At 48.4% G+C, this 18,035-nt stretch overlaps 1 protein-coding gene across 1 annotated transcript in view; it reads right to left on the bottom strand.

The window, feature by feature from the left end:
* The window catches only part of PTPRT (protein tyrosine phosphatase, receptor type, T), a 734,792-nt gene that overhangs the window by 31,119 nt on the left and 685,638 nt on the right, over window positions 1-18,035 (bottom strand). The window contains exons 19-22 of the mRNA XM_012652055.1: window positions 15,593-15,669; window positions 7,531-7,567; window positions 5,986-6,083; window positions 2,760-2,876 (exon numbers count right to left, since the gene is read on the bottom strand). Coding sequence (XP_012507509.1) covers window positions 2,760-2,876; window positions 5,986-6,083; window positions 7,531-7,567; window positions 15,593-15,669 — 329 coding nt within the window. The remainder of the gene's footprint in view (window positions 1-2,759; window positions 2,877-5,985; window positions 6,084-7,530; window positions 7,568-15,592; window positions 15,670-18,035) is intronic.

Here is an 18,035-nt window from a genome sequence, read left to right as displayed (position 1 = left end):
GCTCTCAGCTGAATAGGGGCCCCCTCCCCGGGGCATGGGTGGGAGAGTCAGAGTGACCACCTGGCTTTGTCAACTGCCCAGTTGGCCCAGGACAGAGGGGTTTCCCAGGACACGGGTCTTTCAGTACTAGAACCAGGACTGTTCTGGCAAACCAGAACACTTGGTTACCAGAATGGGCGTACCCAAGGCCCCCGTGCCGCAGGATTGGACCAAGCATGCAGCACCGCAGGTGGAAGCCAGTCTCCAGCTGAGGCCACATCCCCAGGACTGAGTCTCCGGCCCCCGCCCTGTCTTGCCTCCCTCACCCGCTTTCCCCTGCATACTCTCCCTCAACACAGGATCCAGGGCACCCAAACCCTCCTGCCACGGGATCCGCTTCCAGGAAACCAAACTAAGGCAGGGGCAAGACTAGAGGCAGAGTGCTGCTAGGAGGAAGAGAATAAAGACCCAGATAAAGGCAGTGGTGGGTGGCCTGAAGTGAGAGAGGGAAAGGCAGCTCCAAAAACACTTGGATGTTTTTCACGCCATCCCCCAAATCAGCTCAGTCCTGGGAAGCCCTCCGTCGAGCCCCTCCCACCTGCACTGTGACTATTTACCAAGGATCCTCTGTCCCTGATGGGACTGGGCTCTCTTTGAGGGCACACAACACTTCCTGTTTATGATTTCTGGCTTGCAAGCTCAGGAACCGATTTTGAGCTAAGATCCCAGGCAGTGTTTGCTGAGTGCCTACGTGCCGTGGCTGAGCCCCGGGGAATCTTTTAAGGGTATCTCCCTATGGGGAGTATTTTCCCTCATGATTGTTGAAAAGAAAAACAAAAAGACAACCCACGAAAGGACCCTAACTCGTCAGCACGCTTTGCTGGCTGTGATTCTCAAGGCCTCCCTGCCCAGGATCTGGGTCTCAGGATGGGCCACAATGTCCCCAGCCACACAGTCCCTTCCCAGGCACCGGCCACAGGTGTGGTGGATGACAGTGGTGCCCCGCCCAGATCCTCTTCACTGGGCTCGTGCTCTCGGCCTCAGCTGCAGGGCATGTTGGCTCCCGGCACCTCATGGTTGTCCCCTTTGCTGGAGACCTGCCCTTAGCTGACAGGAGCTGGCTCACCCTGGAGGTTACCCCTTAGTGTTTGGTCCATGGTCAGCGGACTGATTAATAGGGGAACACAAAAGTCTGGCTTCTCTGCCTCATTAGGGACAGCTCTGTTGTGGTCTATGCTCAGGAGATCCCCAGTGGGTCAGGCCTATGCTGGTCTTCACTGGAGACTCAGTCCTTGCTGGGTCCCTCCCCCTTCCCTCTCCTTCCTCCCTCCCTCTTTTAGGAGTTCTGCTTGAGAGAGCTCCCTTGGTATACCATATGCATCCGAATCCTTGCCTCAGGCTCTGCTTCTAAGAAACCCAACCTAAGACAATATCCAAGTACCTGTGGTTTTCTCTCCTCTCAGTGGAGGGAGTCTGCAGACTCAGATGTAAAGGTCTCTGAGCCTTTGGGAGCATGGGGTTGGAGATGAGCTGCCAGGAGTGAACAGTACACCCTGGGCCACATAGTGTATGCAAGAACAGCACTGTGTGCATTCTGGGCTGCAGTTTTCAGAGCAGCCTGCTTTGGCCCTTGCAAGGACTTGTCCAAACCCCAAGGGCACAGGTCTGAAATCATGTAAATTCCCAATATTTTGGCACCCTTAGGCCTGTGTCTAAATGATCCATGAATGTAGTTGCTTTTAGAAAAACGGCAACTATGGTGCAGTGGAAGGGGCAGTGTGCTTCAGGGGCTGAGGCATGAATCCTGGGTCTACCACCTTGCAGCTGGGCAACTTTGGACAACTGACTTAAACTCTCGGTGTCTCAGTTTCTTCACCTGTGAAATGGGAATAATAATAGCATTTACCTCAAAGCGTTGTCGGGAGGATTCGATGAGGTAATCTGTGCAAAGCACTTAGCAAAGCGCCTGGTTTAGTAGGTGCTCAGTAAATGTTAGCTGTCATTATGATATAAGAGTAATGCTATAATAGCAATGATCATATAATAGTTACATTATAAATATGATAATAATTGTTATTTGCAGTCTCATTCTTGTTAAGCAAGCTCCTGCATCCCTATGTCTAGACCAGCATTTCTCAACTTTGTCCCTATTGCCACTTTGGGCAGGATAATTCTTTGTTGTGGGGGCTGTCCTGTGCATTGCAGGATATTTAATCAGTATCCCTGGCCGCCGGATGCCAGTGACAGCCGACCTCCTACCCTCTAGTTGTGACAGCCAAAAATATTTCCAGACTTTGATAAATACACCCTGGAAGACAAGATTGCCCCAGTTGAGAACCACAGGCCTAGAACATGTGGAGATCTTTTTTTCCCTTCATACTTTGCATGTTTTTCCCCCTCTGTGATATTATTCCTTCCATCCTACCCTTGGCTGGCTCCTCTTCCTTCATTCTCTGCCAAATGCTTCCTCCCTCCGAGAGGGGCCCTCTGACCACCCTCTTCTTGTGGATTTTTCTCTCCACCCTTTGCATGTTCCTTTGTGGCTTTTATCACAAGGTGTCGTTATTTCGTTGATCCGTCTGTTGAATTCTGTTTGTGCCTCTCGCTAGATGTGGGTTCTATTGTAGCAGGATCCATGTCTGGCTCAACTGCTGATCTGTCACTGGTGCCAAGCGTGGGGGCTGGGCACAGAGCAGACCCCTGGGCACCATGTGCTCTGGATGAACAAACAAGCCCGCTCACCTGGTGGACAGGTTGCCCGCAGCTGCAGGGAAGCTTACCTTCTGCACTGTGAAGGTGCGGATGACATATTCTGCCAGGGGCTCTGTTTCAATCAGGGTGACTTTGATGTCTCCGTAGACCTCCGTGTCATCTGGCCAGTATCGCACACACTTCACCTGTGGCCAGGTGAGAGACAGAGAGAGAGAACAGAGACGAGGATGCATGAGCACGTGGCTATGTGTGAGCAGCCGCCTCATCTGGCCTTCCCATTCAAATACACCTGAGGGCGACTTTGGTGGACTGAGAACCAGTCCACGGGGTTCTCAGCTGGCCAGGGGTCAGCTAACTGCCTAGGGCCAAGCTCACTCCCAAAGGCACTGGAGCCGTTAGGAATAATTGTAGTACCTTCTTTTGCAAAGCTCCTTGTAATTTTCGAATGCATTGCCACACTCAGTGATCAAGTAGAACAAGGTTGGGTTGGGTGGGTATTATTATTCTCATTTTATGGATGAAAATAATACTCAAGTTTAGACGTTGGGTGACTTGTCCAAGGTCATGTGGCCAGTGCGGGGACTAGCTGAGTCCCCTGTCTACAATATCAGGCTGGAGCAGCTGGGTGTCATCAGCTGAGCAGAGATGAGGATAAAAGGCAGGTAACAGGAGGTGGAAGCGGAAGTGCTCAGGACGGGGACATCATTAAGAGGCGGTAACTGGGGGGCTGGAAGGAGGAAGGATCTGAGTCGGGAAAAGGACGGCAGGTGCTAGGCTCCGAGGGAAGACTCTGCAGCTGCTCTCTGCCCCGGCAGTGGGTACACGTGCTACCAACAAGCCATCCCCACGGTCGACTCTTTAATTCACACTCCATGGAGGAAAAAGAGATCACGGTTTTCCCCTTAAAAAAACAAAAGTATTATTACCATTCCGGGGGACGCTGCGCGGCCTAGAGTGGCCTTTCCCACAGTGTGTTCCGCTGGGTGCTAATAGGTGTTAGGTAAAAAAAAACAAGAAACAAAAAACAAACAAAAAAAAGGTTTTGTGGTCAAATGAGTTTGGGAAATGCTGGATTACACAGAGTTAAACAGGCTGCTTTGCTACAGGACTACTTGGCTCCTTTAATGCGCTACTGCTAATGTATTTCACAACTCTCCAAAAGGGGCAAAGAGGACACAGCATTTCCCAAACGTATTTAACCATGGAACCCTCTTCTCACTATGCATCCTGCAGACTAGCATCCCATGGAACCCACTTAGGGAAACACTGGTACAGTGCAACAGGGTTTGAAGGCAAATGGAGTCATTGCTTGGTTCCAACACTTGGTAGCCATGTAGCTTCCAGAAAGTACTGGAACCTCTCTGAGCCTTAGTTTCCTATTAATAGTGACAGCTAACATTTACTGACCACTTACTGCATCTAACACTGCTTACACAGTGTTCCACAGATACTTTACATGTATAATTTTAATGAGTTATCACTATAGCCTTATGAAGTAGAAAATGATTATTATTATTAAATAATAATTATTATTATTCCTATTTTACAGATGAGGAATCAGAAGTATAGGAAGACTAAGAAAATTGGCTAAGGTCAACAGTCAGTAAGGGATGGAGCCAGGATACAAACCCAGGCTGTCAGAACAATAACCAGAAACACTCTCTCCTGTGATTGTTGTGAGATAAATGGAGTTAATAACTCACAACAGGTATCTGGCATGGTGCTTGGCTACCAGCAGGAGTTCCACCAAGAACTCCCAACATCCAACTTAGATTCATGGTCTGTCCATCAAGGGAATCTGTTTCCAATGTGGAATAGGCTTTGCCTTTGAGTTCTCCAATCCTGGGCTGGCCTTTTTGCCCACAGTAGCTGCACTGGGGCCTGAGTCCTCAGAGAACAGTCTGAGTGGAAGACCATGAGCATCCAAATGAGAATCTAGAGTCAGATTTCGTGCCCAGGTTCTGGCCAGGTGACTTCAGGGTAGTTACTCCACCTCTTTGGGTCTGCCTCCTCATCTGTAAAACCAGGGCATGGACTATATAGGAGTGGGCTCAGGGATAAAATCTCACCTGGCTCTAAATTCCTATGAGGCCATGAGATATCCACACCCCTTTCCTGGAATATGACAGCCCAGATTTTTCCATTATCATGGAGGCCAGAACTCTTTATCTTTATGGATTATTTGGTTCTTACCAAAACAAAAACTTACCTGCCCTCTGTTTAGTTAGTTCATATGATATACAGAGAGGCCCTTTTAATTCTAGCATTTGTACAACCTTGCCTTTAAACTCAGCAGCCCACCCACCTGCATGCCACCGTTAACCAAGTAGGCAAAAAGAAGCTGGGAATGGCAGTCCAATGTTCATGCCCAAGGAGTAGTTAAGGATGACTCGGGAGAGAGCAGAGATAGAGCAGAGAGGGAGACCAAGGCCTGAGCCCTGAAGAATACCAAGATTTAGAGGTCAGGGGAGGAAGAGCAGGTGACAAAGTGTCAGATGCTGCTGAGAGGTTGAGTAAGATGAGAAGAGAAAGTGGCGATTGGATTGTCAACATGAAGGATGTGAGTGATATTGACAATGCCACTGGTGGTGGCGGGAGGGGCTATGCTGGAGTGGGTAGAAGAAAACAGGGGTGCGGGAACAGAGCCTTCTTTAAGGTTTGGCCGAAAAGCGGGGACAAGAGAATAATTTTTATTTGCCTGTTTTCATTTTTTTTAAGGTGGAAGGTACTGAGCATGTTTGTATGCTGAGAGGAACAGTCCAGCAATGAGAAAGAGACTGATTTTTTCAAGGGAGAGGGGAAAGCGAGAAAACTGTTAAGCAGAATCCGCATGAGGCATGAGGCTCGCCTTCGAAAGGGCGGAAACACGGCTTCTGCGGTATTAGGCGGAGCCATGAGAAACGGCTGATTTTAGACCATTTGGGGTCAACACAAACAGCCATTGCTTATGGTTGAACCTGATGACAGAGGGGAAGGACAAGAAGATGGTTGTAGATACAAGGAGGATTGTAGCTTTGGGGTGTGACAATGACGGAGTTCACAATCAATGGCTTTAATTTCTTCGAATTATGTGAGATGATGTCATCAATGGAGAGATAGGGTGGGAAAAGGGATGAGGGGATTGGAAGGGAAAGGACGTTGCTCGGATGTGAAATAGGAGTGGTGATGGCTCCCTTACAGGGTGCTGCGAGGGTGAGATACTGACCGGGAGGCACTTAGCACAATGCGTGGAACAGAGATGCGGGAGAGCGCTCCTCCAGCATCCTCCACCCGGTACCTGCAAGAGAGGCTTACCCGGCCCACTTCCACGAGGTTTGTGACCATGACGATGCTGGCAGAGTTCTCCTGCCAGATCATTCTCCAAAAGTCCTTTACTGTCTCCTGCATCGGACCTGCCAAGAGAGAAGGCGAAAGGGTTAAGACTGCAAGTGCAAGGAAGCAGCCTGGAGGTTTTTCCCTCCTGGTTGCTTAGTCAAAGCTCCACATTGGTGAGCAAGAGTGAGGCCAGGGGGTCCTTGTTAAGACACCAAGGAGCTGACATTGGGGCCTGAGACAGGCATGTGAGCCTGATGGGGCCAGATCAGAAAAGTCTGAGGCAGCTGTTGGGAATGTGGGCAGCTCCCCGTCTCCCCTCTGTCCTCCTCCTGCTCAGACCCTTCCCACAAGAGCCATCCATCTCCTCATCTGGACGATATTATGGGGTGTGGCTTAGGGGAGTTTTCAAAAATTGGGTTCAGAACCTCAATGAAAGACAGGCAGGCAGTTGGGGTTAGAGTTTAGGAGAAGAGAGAGTTGTCAGGTGCCAGATGCTGAGAAAAAAGACAGGAGATGCCTCATTTTGAGCTTGACAAATGCTGGAGGCATTCCTCTGGAGCCTGAACAGAAAAGAAAAAAAAAAAAAGAAGAAAAGACAGGGAGTAGAAAATAGAATCTGATAGTCCAAAGCAATTTTCTTGGAAATTACTCTTTCAATGTTCTGGGCCTATATTATTTTCAAAATTGCAAAAGTAATATGAATGTTTGATATAAAAGTTTGTATACCATTTTCTGTATCTATATGCATATGTACATATTTACTGCAGTAAGCATCATAGCTATCATACGCATTTTCTGATGCCCTTAAAAATTCTTACCAGGCATTATATTTTTCAGAGCTGCATAGTTTTCTATAATATGGAGAGACCACACTGTATTTAAACAATCTACCCATTGCTAGCCATTTAAGATTTTTCACTTTTTTTCCCCTATTATAGGTAACCCTGTAAAGAATGTTGTATATATGTCATTGGCCACATATACAATTATCTGTAGGACTTTTTCTTTTTAGAAGGGTTTGAAAGGTATGATCATTTTTAAGCCTTGTGAGAATGTACTGCCACATTGCTTTCCAGGGCAACTGGCTGCACCTCCCTTATGGGCACCCATTGGGGAGATAAGGCGCCATCAGCTCCAGCTCTGTTTGGTAGGTGTTGATGCCACCTACCTGCAGCCAATTCTTTTGGTCTGCTCTGCCTGGGCCCCTCCCTCCTGACCATTTCCTGGTGACAGTTCCTTCCTCTCTTACTCACATCCCTGCCTCCTATAGCTGAACTTGTCATCTCTTTCCTTCGCAAACAAAATGAACAATCCCAAGGACCTCAGGTGGCCTTTCCCTGTGTGGCTCTTTGCTGGTAGAAGCTCATTCCTTTCCTCCAGAGAAGGGCCAGGGCCTTTAGTGCAGAAGGAGTGTTGGGGGGACAGATACAGGAGGAGAGGACAGCAACCTTATAGTGACTTCCCAGAGAGCCCTCTTCCCTGCCACCCTGGAAGTCTCTCCCTAGGTGGAGGGAGGGCACTCACCTTGAGTTGCGATGTAGTGCCGCGGTCGATGGTATCCCTAGGTGACAGGAGAAAAGCACAGTGAAGGGTCTCCAGTCAAAGCTTGCAAACAACACAGCATTAACAAATATCCTCTCAAAGCCTTGGTTTCCTCATAGGCAAAATTGGAATAGCACTAGTCATTTCCCAGAGAAGTGGCAAAGATTAAATAAGCTAATGTTTCTAAATTGCTTAGTAAGTCTCTACATGTTAGCTATTTTTATAGCTGTTTGTGAGGCGCCCACACAGGCTTGCCTTGCAGCCTGTTGCACTGGGAGCAACAATTGGGTGGGCATCATTTATCCTCATGCACCCCCCAAAAGGTGGAGAAGGAGTCTTCAGGTTTATGGAGGACATACGCCATCAAAAAGTCTTTCCTGAGCCATGATTATATAAAGAACACTGTATGAGGCCCTTTGAGATACCCAGAGAAGAAAATGGAAGAAAACAATTCTGTCTTTGACCCCTTACTTGCATTATTAACAATAAGAAAAAGAAAATTGGGAAGGATGCCTCATTGCTCCTCTATGCCAACATGCCTGGGCTTGGAATTGAAGTTCCAGGTACAGAGAGAACCTCATGGAGATGTGCCTGGGAGGCCCATAGAGCTGCTTCCTTATTTAAAGACCAGTTTCTGATTTCCTTGTACATTTCAAAGTGCTTGGACAAGGACTGCTGTACTCTGGTGTGAGATTACCCCGGTGATCCATAGCCCTAGTCATTGGGGAAGAGGTTGAAGGTGACCCTCTCTTTTGCCTGGGCATGGCATATGTGGAGAGTCTTCTTTCTTGTCACAGAGAGGTAGTATATCATATTGAGCAGAGGCTTAAGTTTTGGAGACAGACACATCTGCATTTAATGCAGAACAATGACTGAAATTAGTGTTTATTAAATGAATAAATAAATAAATTAAAAAAAACACAGATGCCAGTTATGGAGTTGTTGATAGTCCTTAAGTCTACTTAACCTTTACAGTTAACTCTCTCCGGAGGAAGTAAGCCCTAAAGTTTGATGAACACCTGTTTTTGTCTTAAATGTTGACCAGCCTTTCTGTCCTGTTGAGGTGAATGAGCTGCCTCAATGCCTCCTTCTTCAGGAAATAGCCAGGGTTGCCATGTATGGTTCATGGTGCCACAGAAGTGACATCTCTAAAGTTGTGGACCCACTTTCTGTTTTAAAGATGAGTTTCCGAGTCCCTGGAAAATTTCGCTTCCTTAGTCTTTCACTTGCTCAACAACTAGCTCATAGGTACCTTCCAGTTGCTGAGCACACTCTAGAGTTGGACGTCATCACCAGCCCAAGGCCAATGTCATGACCAGGACTATTGGATTAACCACACAGTAATCAAACAGCTGCACTTAAACTCTGATAGAGTGGTCCTATCTACTTAGTGAGGTTCTTAAGGACAAACACTGCCTACTAAATTTTTTTTTTAAATTCCCACAGAGCCTAGCACAATGTGAGACCAGGGCAAATTCCCAATCAACAAGATGTCAACAAATCAACTAGACAGGGGCATCACATGGCGGTTATGTGATAGACCATGGACTCTGGAACCCAACTGCATGTATTTTAATCCTGGCTCTGTCTCTTCTAGGCTGTGTGGTTTGGGGCAAGTTACTTAACTCTTCGTGCCTCAATTATTTTTTCCCTATAAAATGAGGATAACAGTATTTACACCATAGTGTTGTTGTTCAGATTAAATGAGTTAATATATGACAGTTACTATGCACCAGGCACTATTCTGAGATTTAGCATATACGCTCTTGCTATTATTATTATTTTATTCTGTATTTTACAAACATTTATTGTGTGCCTACCAAGACTAAAAGTCCATGCAGGCCAGTTGGGGGATACTGGAATGATGAGCCCTCCCTTCTGTGAGTATAATAACAGCCCTTCTCTGAGACACAGGAGGTAGGAAGACCCACCTGTTCCTCCCAGTCAAGATGGACAGAACGCCCAGACAGACAGAAAGAATTATACTCAGGGGTTTTCTTGAGTAGGTTTGGGAACATAAAGTAGTACCCAAGAGCCTGAAAAGATGAGGTTTCTCATGTCTACCCTCTTCTGTCACGCCCATCAATCATTCTCACAGCCCTTACCCTCCCTGGCCTGGGCGACAGCATCGACCTCCTGCTGGCCTCCCTGCCTCCAGCCTTCCCCTGCAGCCGGCTGCTTCCTGCCCCGGTGGGATTCCCATTGCACACTGACTGCATTTCCCTGCTTATAAGCCTGCAACAGCTCTGCACTGCCTGCGTGGTAATGTCCAAAGGCCTTAGCTCGGGACTAGTCATCTATCTCTGTCCTCATCTCCAGCTACACTGCCAGGCATACCTCTTTGTCCCCTCCCACAACCCCACACACCCTGTGCTCCAGCCTCACCACACCACCCTTCACATGTGACCTCCTCTGGGAAGCAACGCTAACGCCTTCCTCCTGAGTGGCCCATCAGGGCTTCGCATATGCCCAAGGCGCACAATCACATGTGCTGCAAGGATATTTTGTACTTTTCTCCTCATGGGCCATGGGACATGCCACCCAGAGCTGGGTGCAGTTTTCAGTAAAGGCTGGTTGGTGGAAATATGCTTTTGAGGTGAAGCTGGGCCACCCCCGTGTTGAGACTGCAGGACAAAAGACCCTGGAAGAAACCACAATTTAGAAGATTCTCACGTGCTTGAAATTCAACGAGACAAAATTCTGGGCAAGAAAATTCACTTTCAGCTGTGGGGCTAGAGAGCTTGGGTTCACCATTTTGTGCACTCATTTGTTGGCTCAGTCATTCACCATCGATCGGCAGGAATGAATTCGGTGTCTCCTGCTATGTACCAGGCACTACAAATGCAGAAGTGGATCCGATGGGTGTGGGAGCTGAGTTCGCTTCTTAATTCAGCCTAGATTGGGCATTTCAATAGCCCCTGTCATTCCCATGTCATGCCTTCAGCAACGTTCCCAGTTTTTCTGCTGTTCTCCCATTGCTCAATGCTGACTGTTCTTCAGCAACAGCAACCACGTGTCCACACAGAGGCCTGAGCACTGACTGCTCCCTGTGCCTGCTGTGTCTGCCCAGATACCCGCGTGGCTCGCTCTCGCCCCATCCAGGCTTCTCTCGGTTGCCAATCACTTCTGCAGACAGCACCCTCCTCCTGCCACCCCGGCAGCTTCTTTCCAATTTCTCCAGCTTATTTTTCTTCGGAGCACTTATTAACAAATGACACACCGTTCTTTGTTTATTTACATGCTGTCGTCTGTCTCCCCCAGTTAAGTGGGGGCTCCGCTATGGCAGGGCTGTGTCTGGCTTGATCGCGGCTGTGTCCCCAGCACCCAGAAGTCTGCCTGGGCCATCGGCCTTGATAAATACATACCGAATGAATGCATGCATGCTGGGTGCCTGTCCCCACCCTGCATCTGAGTACAGAGACCCCTCCCTGGCTTCCCAAAACCCACGCAGTCCCCAAAGAGACAATATTCTAACCATGAGACTCCTCAGCAAAGGAGATAAAAGGAAATGTACTGCTCAGTTGGGGCTCCTCTGGGGATTTGCCAAGAGCTAGTACAGAAAACTTCCTAACCTTAAAAGAACTTTGAGTTCATTTGAGTCCCACCTACACAGCACGCTGATCGACTGCAAACCAGCACTGGGCCTACCTCCATCTGTCTGCGAGCAATGGGAAAGAGGTTTGCATCCAAAACGCATTTATCTCACTCTGCACTTGTGCATCTGTTACTTACTGGGAACCCAGATACGATATTTATTTCCAGGCTGGTAATTTATAACAGATTTAAGTGGCCAATACATTTTCGGGTGTGCAAACAAACCCGCCAGTGGGATGGTTGGTAGCAGACCATGGCCTCCGGAGGCACAGACAGGGCTGGCCCCATCCGGCTCATTATCCCAATGGAGTCGTTTTAATGAATCGTCAGGATCCAATTGTGGAGAAATGATTCTAGCGCCGGCAGTTAGCTCTTTGGAGCGTCAGGGAGGATTCTGGCTGGAGCAGAAAGCAGGGCAAAGGAGAGAGGACCTAGAGAGCTGTCTAGGGTGTCGTCTTGCCAGGAATCCCCATAGAGACACCAGGAATTTTAACTTTGCTGGAGTATATAATAGGTTCACAATGAATGGGGTTCCTCCACTCTCCACCCTGCCGTGGTAAGAGCATTCAAGGTGGTGCTTGTGGCTGGTATCTTCTCTTCGTCCCTCCACTTTCCCTCTCTTACTTTCCATGCTCTGCTCTGTGCCCTGGGAGGTTAATCTGTGTGGACCACACCATGGGCCCCCAAGTCCTCTTGCTTCTAGTTGGGTTTGGCTATGGGGACAGGAACCAAGGGCTCAGAGGCCAGCAGGGGGTTAGGGCATATATTCTTCCAGGTCCTTCCCTGCCAGGTGACTGTGGCTGAGCTTTGTCTATCTCCCAAGCCTACAGCTCCTGAAGGGCAGCCCTCTCTTACAGCTACTCTCTCCTCGTGTCCAGGCCTAGGGCTGGTAAGAGCTCCCTGCTGTTGCTAGCCCAGAGATACTGCACCCAACCCTCTGGTTTCTCTTAATCCTGTTCCCACCCTTATTAAACACTTCTTGGATTCCTCCTTCGAGAATAAGAACCTCTGTTTCTTTTTCGGACCCTGGACGGATACTTTACATTAGTTATCAGATCCTTGTGGGGTGGCATTATCATCTCATTTTACAGACAGCACAGTGAGTAAGTGATTTACCCAAGACCACAGAGCTAGCAAGCAGAAAGCACTGAACTCAACAGGCCCAACAAGGGACAAATTCATGACTTTAGTCTTGTCAGCCTTTGATTCTAACCACTGAGATTCAGCCCAGAGTCCACCATCCCATGAGAAGACAGCAGGTAACAGAGGCTGTTTGTCCTGTCTGCACAATCTGCTTCTCACAGAGAGGGAGAAGGTGTGTTCTAGGTTGGGCAAAAAAACTGGAATTTAGTCATATGACCTTGGGCAATGCTTTTCACATAGACCTCTCATTTCCCACCTTTAAAGGCTCGCAAAACATCTTGTAACAACAGAACAGGAGAGAAACGGGAGGCTTTATTGGTATTGGTGTTGTAGAAATTCACTTGCATTTAGAGCAATTTCATTTGTTGCCTATAAAATACCACAGTGTTTCTTGGCTCTGGTTGCAGTCAGACGCTCACTCAAATTTGGGTTGAGTGTCTATCTAGGAAAGAGACTTTGCCGAGGGTTTCTAGTCAGATGACAAATGCTGGATACAGCAATTCAAGCATGCAAGACCCTGTGTGGGCTGTGGCCCTTAGCATCCTGTCTACCTAGCCATAGGCAAGGTCGAGGAGAAATGGAAGGAATCAATTCAACCTGGATCAACATGTGCTGACCAAGTCCCCGCCTTGTTCTGGCTACAGGGTGGGGTCGAGGAGTGGGTGGGGAGGGGCAGGAGACAGGACTGCACTGGGGGTCTGTCAGGTCTGGTTCCCATCCTAGTTCTGCCACTGACCAGCTGCACGGCCTTGGACAAGCTCTGCAATCTCTCTAACCCTCAGTCCTTCGCATCCCCGAGAATGGGAATGAAAACACCTACCTTAAGGGTTATTAAGTCTTGATAAGCTGACTCATGCAAACCACCCATCATAAGCCCCGAGAATGACTCATTAAGGCCAGTTGGTATTGTCATTGCTTACTGCTATTATTGAAGGCAGCAGGGCACAGTGAGAAAGGCGCTCCGGATTCAAACTGCTGTTTCCTCCTCCCCACCTCCTAGCAGTGTAACCTGGACAAGTTATGTAACGTCAAGAGCCTCAGCTGCTCATCCGGAAATGGTTAGTAATGGCACTTACTTTGCGAGGTTGTGGTACTGGTTAAGGAGATGTTGGTATGTGAAAGGCGATCAATAAGTCTTAGTTTACTATAAATCCTTCTTGCCTGGCTGGCTCTACATCATTCTCTAAGGCAGAACTGAGATGTCACCTCCTCCAGGAAGCCTTCACTGGCCACTTCCCCCTAATGCCAACTTGATGCTTTGATTTTCCTTTATGGTCCCATAGTCCTTGCTCCTTAAGGGTCTCTTTTCTTATCTGATGCCTTCACCACACTTGAGTCCCTTTTAGGTCAGAGACCTGGTCTTAAAGGTCACTATTTCTGGTACACAGTGGAGGGTCTGCTCAGTGTTTGTGAGATGAATACTAAAGGTGTGAGGGCATGGTGGGTGAATGCTCAGAGTGCCTGGCTCTGGGCTGGAGAAAAGCCAGTCAGAACTGGCCACCTCCTGTGAACTTTCCCGAAAAGGCCACGGTGGCAGAAACGGTGTCTGTCTTCACCTCCACTGAAGCTCTTGGCCATATAGCAGGCCCTTTGGTAGGGTCCACTGGGAGAAGGAGAATTCCCTCTAGGTGTTTCAGACAGAGGGAATTCCCCACGGGGAGTTGGTTATACAGGTGATGGAGGAGCTGAGATGCCAAATGGGGAATGGTGGGGCAGCCCGGAGACCAGGGACAGTAGGAGATTGTGACCACCCTTCGAACTAGCAGGATAAAGGGAGAGAAAGCAGTGACCCGAGCCCAGGAGCTGGGGCTGTGGCAGGAGCTGGAACTATGGTTGGCTGATTGCGGGAGGCTGGAGCCACAGATGGGACAGAGCTACTGCTGGAGCTGCCACCCAAGGATGGGAGCGAGAAGGAGTATTCTCTTCACCGGCTTGTCCTTTCCTATCATTCTCTGATCTCCCATCAGTGCCTCCCACTGAAGGAGTCAGATTCCCCTCCCCTACACACCACACACTCACTCACACACTCACACATACACACTCACATACACATACACCTGCAATGCAAAACAGAACTAGGAAGGACAAGGGATAGATCTGAGAGCAATAAATATTTGTTGCATTAATAACTCATGCTGCTCAGCCTAGATTATGGGAGAATTCACAAAGCATGCCACCACAATAAATACATTTGGGAGCCTGAGGGACCAACACGAATCTCTGAGCATCCTTCAAGGCCCTTGGGCTCTTAGCTGAGGCCCTGAGAAACGTGGCTTGCATCAGTCACGGCAGGACTTCCATCTGGTCCCAGAGGCCATGCTCTCACTTTGCAAATTCTTTCACTTTTGTGCACACACTTCTTGGCACCTGTTTGAGTTTAGTCCTTTCCTCAGTAGTCTCTGGAATACTGAAGCTGCCTCTTTCATAATTGGTTGTCTTAATTCCAGAATCTCCTCCCCCAATCTACCTTACCCTCAGTAGCAGATAAATCACCCCAAATCTCTTCCTTAATTAAAAATATTTAATCTCTTCCTCTTGTCTATGAGGTAAAGTCCCACTTCCTAAGTCCAGCCATCTAAACCACCGTGATCTAGCCCTCGCTGTATTTTCCACTTTCTCCATTACATAGTCTGTTCCTGTCAAACAGGGCTGCTACGTCTCTCCCTTCAGGCTGCTACATCTGGGCTTGTGCTGTTCCCTGTATCCAAAGGCCCATCTTCCCTCTCTTTGATTTTAAATTCCAACCTGTGCTTGAAGCTTCTGTTCACATCACATTTTGCATTCCTGATGGAAGGAGCAATGTTTTCCCCACCTCTGAATCCCTGCAGCGTTTTATCTGAACTCATGACACTTACCACTTTCTACTTTGCCCTGGAATTATTGATGTGCACCACTTATCTTCCTGCTAGGGTTTTAGAGGGTAGAGACCATGGTATTTTTAGCTTTATGGTTCCCACAGCATCTAGCATATAGTAGGCCCTTGTAAATTTTTGTTGCATGAATGGCTGTGCCTTCACATGAATGAATGAATGAATGGATCAACAGCCACATAAACAAATGAATAAATGGGGTGAATGAATAAGACTGGCAGCTGTCTTGGCCCCATAGAGCAGGCTACTCCGGCCAGCCTGAAAAAGGATGTAGGCAGTGGGTTATGCTAGTTACACAAATCAGGGAGGATTCAGACTGCTCTGGACATACTCTGGAAGGGCCACCTTCTGGGGGAGAGTTTAGGTGACAACCACAGATCTTGAGCCTGCACAGCTGACCTCAGACCCTGGCCACCCAGCTCCAGGCAGACACTCACGTCAATGTAGTTGGCATTGATGTAGTCAGAGTGTGGGTCTCCGTCCAGCACGAGCAGCCTCACCCGGGAATGGTCATCTGCAGAGAGAGAGAGAGCAGAAATCAAGGAGATGGTTGAGAAGAGGCCTTTGGGTGAGGGCCCAGCAATGTCTTCACCCACATTTATAAACGAGTGCATATCAGGTATGCTACTCTCTCGTGTAGCCCTCAGCACTGCCCTCAGTCATTATTTCCGTTTACAGATGAGGAGGTGGAAGCTCAGGGAGGTTACTAGCCTTAGGAAGGACTGAGTTAGTCACTTGCTTCTTTAAATCTTAGTGATTTCATCATTAAAGTAGGGATGGAAACACCTGCTTCATAGAACAATGTGGAAGAGACCATATAAAAATGCATGGGACATGAGAGGGTTGAATCTGAACGGATATACTGCATTTTGATGTTTGCTTAAAAACAGCAAGTTTACCTATTTTACACACATGCACAAATTGCTTTTCTTTGGCCCCTTGGAGCATTGTTGCAAATAGCTTGTCAGCCACATATTGTTATCAATATATCATTAAGGCAAGGCTGACTGAATCATTATAAAAGAGGTCATCAATAACTAAAAATCGTGTGGCAGAGGATACCCTCTCAAACATAATCTAGACATAAACAAGATTTGCAGGCTTTAGTGGATAGCACGCTTACTTCAAATCACAGCAAATAAAAACCATTAAAAGAAAACAAGTGCAGCAGAAGAATCGGGGTGATCCTTTACAATTAACTAAGTGAGCTCTGACGTGTTAACAGACACTCGCAAGTGGAGCACCCTGGCTGGGTCTGGTTGGGAGGCGGGGCCTTAGTTCCCTGTCCAGGTCTCCGTACACATATCGCTGTGTAGTCACAGCATCCACTGGCCAATCCGCCTTACTCTAGGGCAGGGGTGCAGGGGTGAGGTTCCCAGCAAGTGGGCTGGAGAGCTCTTGGCATCCCGAAGCGTTCCCCGGGGGTCAAGGCGGTCAGGTCGGCTCATCCTGTGGGACGTACACAGCACTCTGCAGTTTACGAAGCACATTTACTGCAACTAGCCCAAATCCCCTGGAGGGGCCAGGGATAGAACAGGGAGTAAGGCAGGTAATGTCCCTGTTCCGTCCCCTGCACCCCTGCACATACTCAATAAGTAGCCAGCAAACGTATAAATGGATGACCCCATTGAGTTCTCACACTGACCCCGTGAAAGAAGCAGGATGGGTTCTGTCAGCCCTGTTAGAAATGAGGAAACCGAGGCTCACAAAGACTGACTGGCCACCTGGCCAGTGAATGGTAGAACACGAAAGAGTGAAATTCTCTTAAGTCAGAGTTCAGACAGTCTAAGTGGAATATTAGAAATCACTTCAAATATAGCCGGCAGAGGGAATTCACTACAGAGAAGTGGTTGCCTGGGTGATAGAAGAGTTGAGAAGTCAGAGAGAAGAGAGTGAAGGAACTCAGGGGTAAGCAGCAGCAGGGAGACACTGCCTGCCCCAGGGCTGGAGGGACAGTGGGAGGAGCTGGAGTTACCGGAGCTCAGGAGCTGGGGCCACCTGCTGGAAACTGAGGCCAGCGGGACTCTCTGGTGTGAGCTGAAGACCAAGAGGAGCTTTCCTTGCCGCCAAGGAAGGCAACTGCAACTGGGATGGAGGGGAGAACACCCTGGTTTCTCCCTCCTCTTTTCCTCAACCTCCCAGCAGTGCACGTCATTGGCCAAACCCAGCTAGAAGACAGCTGACGAGAGAGCCTGAGAAATGTGACCTACAGGGGTCAGTTACTTGCAATACAGAGTAGAGTAGGAGAAGGTGAGGAATTGGGTCCAATTAAGGACAAACAGGCCCAGGACTGGTGTGGGATACCCCCCTATAGTTATTACTTACTTAATGCAAGAATTACTCATCAAGCGTGTGCCATGTGGCAGGCACTGTGCTAGACACTGAGTTACACTAAATGCCATTTTCCTTACTAATCATGGAGCTTACTAGAGGCAGTAGGTGAGACGTCTAAATAATCCCTTTGGGTGGGTGGGAGAGTGGGGTTGTGAGGCAGGGGAGGAGTTTGAAGGTAACTTTGTATACATTATCTCACTCAATCATTTATGCCTCAAAATAGCACTATAGGTTATTATAATGATACCAGAATGATGGAGTATTATGATTCTTCTCATTTCACAGAAGAAGAAACTGGGGCTCAGAGAGGTTAAGCAAGTTTCCCAAATTACACAGCCTGTAAATGGCAGGGACAGAATTTCTCTTTCAGGTCCATCTGACCCCGAACTTCTGCTCTGCCCACACAAGGCTCTGCCCCAGGACCTCGAGCGTCTCACAGGTGCCTCTGCCAGAGTCTGTGTAAATGGCTGGTCACCAGCTCCTGCAGTATTCCAGCCCCAGAAGGGGGGCTCCCTGGGGGACATCCCAACTAGGAGGCTGGGATTC

Source organism: Propithecus coquereli, unplaced genomic scaffold, assembly GCF_000956105.1.
Source record: "Propithecus coquereli isolate 6110/MARCELLA unplaced genomic scaffold, Pcoq_1.0 Scaffold378, whole genome shotgun sequence".
Taxonomy (NCBI): Eukaryota; Metazoa; Chordata; class Mammalia; order Primates; family Indriidae; genus Propithecus; species Propithecus coquereli.
The sequence above is the reverse complement of the archived record's forward strand: the minus strand, read 5'-3'. Positions and strand labels throughout refer to the sequence as shown.